At 31.9% G+C, this 4649-nt stretch overlaps 1 protein-coding gene across 4 annotated transcripts in view; it reads left to right on the top strand.

Annotated features, from left to right (window-relative positions):
* Positions 1-3473: 3473 nt before the first annotated feature.
* LOC119595069 overlaps positions 3474-4649 on the top strand; it is a 5470-nt gene continuing 4294 nt past the window's right edge. The window contains exon 1 of one of the 4 annotated variants that reach the window (XM_037944205.1): positions 3474-3669. In XM_037944205.1, the coding sequence (XP_037800133.1) occupies positions 3654-3669 (16 nt within the window). In that variant the 5' untranslated portion in view covers positions 3474-3653. Of the gene's footprint in view, positions 3670-4196; positions 4269-4649 lie in introns of those variants that run through there. The other 3 variants (XM_037944203.1, XM_037944204.1, XM_037944207.1) reach the window with 3 other exon arrangements.

Here is a 4649-nt window from a genome sequence, read left to right as displayed (position 1 = left end):
TAATACAATAAAAAGGGTAAAATAACAATGTATTAATTACATTATCACTATTATTTATTATTATTATCCTATTTTATTTTTATTTTTCATTCTTTACTATTTTTATTATTATAAAAAATGATGATAATGATAATGATCTTTAAAAATATAATAATGAATCTATAATAAAATAGTAATATAATGAGATGATAATACTGCTAAGCAAAAATAATGATCATAGATTAAAAATAATGATAATGGTAAAATAAGATAGTAAAAAAAAAAATAATTATAATAACAATGAAATATTAATATAAAAAAGAATAATGAAATAAAAATAACAATGTAATAATTTTTATAATATCAATAACAACAAAAATAGTAAAAGAAAAATAACAATAATAGTGATAATGATAATAGTATTATTAAGACTAATAACTATGATGATGAAAAATAATAATAATAATAAAAATAATAAAAATAAAAATAATTCGTTAATAATGGTAATACTACTATTTGATAAAGTTTTTAAAAAATAATAATAATGATTTTGATATCCACGGGGAACAAAAAAATTCATACCGCAAAATAAAATCCAGAATATATAATACCAAACAAGAGTCGTGATAAAAAAATTTTTTTGAAGGATACCACTAAGAAATACAACTTTAATATGTTGACAGGTTTTTTTTTTTTCTCTCAGTAATATATACAGAAGGCCGCCTCAATTTCTTGTCGCTCGGGGACATATTAAGGCCGCTTCCTGTTTTGTTTTGTTTTTTCATAGTAATATAGTTTGTGTTATGCGTAAAGATTTTGGTCTTTATTAAAATGAAGGGTGGTGGTGGTGGTGATGATGATTTCTTATGGTGATGATAGTTGGTGGGGTGATGGGTTTGATGAGTTCATTAGGTTTGATATTGGTGTGGGGGATGATGTTTTTTGGTGATATAGTGGGGGGTGGTGTGTGGTTAGATGTTCATTTTGGGGTTTTATAGGGGGGTTGGGGGGGTGGTGATGATGATGTTCATTATGGTGATGATGTGGTGGTGGTGATGATGGTTATGTTAAGTCCAAAATGATGATGGTATGTCTATTTTTGATATGGTGATGAGGTATGGGGTGAGGATGAGGGTGATGGTGATGGGTGATGATTTAATGTTCATTAGATAAGTAAAGATAATCATAAAATAATAATAATGATTACAACAATAATGATGACAGTAATAGCACTGGTGATAGCAGTAAAAGAAACAAAAACATGAGGAAATAAATAGCGATAGACGCCATTGCACTTATCGAGGTAGAAACGGTTGTCAAGTTCCACAAACGATATGATTTTTCCGTCTTAATTTTTTCCCCGTCTTTCCTTCCTATTGTTCTTGTTATGTTTCCCTGCTTTATCAACCTCGTTTTTCTTCCTGGGATATTAATCTTCGCCGCACCTGTAAAAAACGTCAGGAGCGTCCACGAAGCCTCGACTGGGACGATATTAGCCTCTTGGGTGATACTGATTGCAAACTTGTATTCAATTTCCTTTTAATCCTTCCCCCTTTTTTTTGAAATTTTTCTAAAATGGATGAAAGCTGAAAACGATGGAATCTTACATTTTTTATTTATCTATTATATTTTTATTTTTATTTGTTTATTTATTTTTACCTAAAGGAAACGAAACTTGCTTAAAATGAGAGAAAATGGGATATCCTCGTGTAAAAAAAAACGTAAAAAAGTATGGAAATCTCTCCAGAAACAAAAACAAGCTGAGATTTTTCAACAGCAATGAATTAATATCATTTATCTCGGAGAAAATCCAGACGATAAGGATAACCACTGATAAAAAATATTAATGCGAGGGAAAGACTTCCTCATACTGACTTCGAGAGCTGATTCATATCGATAAATAATCGAATCGTTCGGAGAAGAAGAAAAAAAATGTAGGTGAGCGATAAGATGAGATCAAGTTGAGGAAATATGTCCAAAGTTAAGAGTGAATGACAAAATGACGTATTTTGTTCTGCGCCTCATCTGACCCTTTTTTTTTTCTGGGAGGGATTTCGACATAAGCTAAATAATATAGTTTAAGGCCTCGTATTTCGAGGAACCGCAAGGCTCTGATGACCTTTTAGAATTAGTGTGTTTTACATTACATATAAGGCATTCTTTTGTTTGTGCCACGGACTAAACAACATCACCGTTTCAAGTTTTACAAGGCCCTTTTCAAAAGCCTCCAAGTTTCATGTAGTTTAGGGAACTTGCCAATTCCTGGCCCTGCTTGGGTGGCAAATATCTTCAACGAACTATCTTGAGGGATTGGCACCTTGATTATGGCACCTTCCTCCTTAAGGGTCGTCCCTCTGACAACTGACAAGGCACCATCTTCATCAACTGTTTCATTACCCTGGCTGAATGGCCATCTCTTTCTACGCTAACCAGATGTTACTAATTAGGCCTCTCGCTGCTAGATCTTCCCCCACCTAAATTCTCTCTCATATTCAACTTTCAGATGGTGCATCCCTCTGTGACTGTCTTTCAGATGGTACTTTCTCTAAATGGCACTGCCCTTTTTGAAAAAAAAAGTGTCTTTCAGATGGCACTTACAACCATCTTTGACTGTCAGATTTTACTTTCTCTACATGGCACTCCTTCTAGTCTTTAAGATGGCACTTACAACCATCATAGACTACGTTTTAGATGGTACTTTCTCTACATGGCACTCCCTTCAAAGGTGTCTTTCAGGTGGCACTCCTCCTTGACTACGACCCAAATAACACCTTGTTATGTCTCAGATTGCATCGTCAGCCTCGCTTGGCTCTGATAATTTTCTTCCTGTTTGACTGTAGATTTTTTTTTTTTTTTTTTTTTTTTTTTTTTTTTTTTTTTTTTTTTTTTTTTTTTTTTGTATGGGAGGAAGGAGGAATATATAGCACTTTCTGTGTTACATTTATGATGTAGATATTAGATTATAAAAAAATAGGTTATCAGTGGATTATGAGGTGAATAAATGGATGTATAGATATTTTTATTAATACGTATATACTTACAAAAATAAATGATTTACGACAAAGAAATCTGAATTGATGAGTGAATCAGTGAGCGAATTAGTTTATCTCATAATTAATGAATGGATGAGATGATGAGTAAATGAATATCCAAATAATGAAAAGAAAGAAGAACTAAACAAAGAGTAAAACAAAAAAGGGGGAAAACGAAAAGATTAATTTGAATAAAGAAAGTGCAAAACAAAAAAAATTAAAAAATGGGGGAAAAGGGAAAAATTGTGAAAAAACAAATACCCTAAAAAAACAGACAGTAAAAAAACAAAATAAAACACAAAAAAAACAAAGCAAAAAAGGTGTAAAAGCAACAAGAATGAAAACGAGAGGAACCGAGGCAAGCGCATGGTCTGAATGCATGATCATGAACCCCTGATCATGCACTCCGACCACGGCGCATAGGAAGGTCATTCAGTTCACAACCGCCGTCACAGAATCAGGAGCAATGACATAGTGACACACGGAGCCGAGTCTTTTCCCTTATCAATGCGGAAAAAGCAGCGGCGATAAGGTGATAAGGTGGCTAACAGGAATTAAGGAAGGATACATGACTACCGCTGATAATACGGGTTTTCACAACGTCCGTCAAAGGAGACCATTGGCAGCCATATCATCGCATGCATGTCTATACGTAAAGGTATGTTGTCTTTGTATGTAATGGGTGTGCGTGTGTGTGTTTGTGTGCGTGTGTGTGTGTGTGTGTGTGTGTGTGTGTGTGTACTATTTTTTACATATATATATATATATATATATATATATATGTATATATAAAAATATATAATATAACCTATATATATACCATATACATTTAAAATTATATATATATAATATATATATATATATAATATATATAAAATATATATGCATACATATATATATTAATTTTTATAATATATATATATATATATAATATATATATTAATAAAATTATATAATTCTACCGCATAAAATTAAAAAAAATAAAAACAAAACCGCTTCTCTATTTACAAAGAACCTCCACACTTGCAAAATCCCCCTAAAAGAAAATAACAATAATAGAAAAAAATCCCAGCAGGTGACCAGTTCCTGCAGTCTGCCCCACGCACCAGGCGCTGTGACGTCACACCTGTCCGAGGCGAGGCGTAAGCGATTGTGTCATAGACGGCGGGGGAGTTTTCAAGTGTCCCGGTGGGGACTTGTGTGGGTACTCGCTCTGGACGAACTTCCGTAAACATGAGGGAACTGAACTTGATTGATGTGAGATAGTGACTTTTTTTTTTCTCTTTCTCTCTGCGCGTGTTTCGTATGTAATGGAGAGGCATATGGATTTGTATACATGTGTGTGTGTATGTATATATATGTGTGTGTGTGTGTAAATATATATATATATTATTTATATATATAATTTTATATAATTTTATTATATATATGTATATATAAACATACGTATATATACATATATTTATATAATATGTATATTATATATATAGTATATTTTTTATTTAATATATAAAATTTTAATATAATCTTTGTGGTGTGTGTTGTGTATGTGTGAGAGAGAGAGTGTGTGGTTTTTTGTGTTGTGTGTAAAATATAATATATATTATATACATAAAACATATATATATTTTTTTTTTT

Source organism: Penaeus monodon, chromosome 35 (genome assembly GCF_015228065.2).
Source record: "Penaeus monodon isolate SGIC_2016 chromosome 35, NSTDA_Pmon_1, whole genome shotgun sequence".
Taxonomy (NCBI): domain Eukaryota; kingdom Metazoa; phylum Arthropoda; class Malacostraca; order Decapoda; family Penaeidae; genus Penaeus; species Penaeus monodon.
Note: the sequence above shows the minus strand (reverse complement) of the source record. Positions and strands in the feature narration are given on the sequence as shown.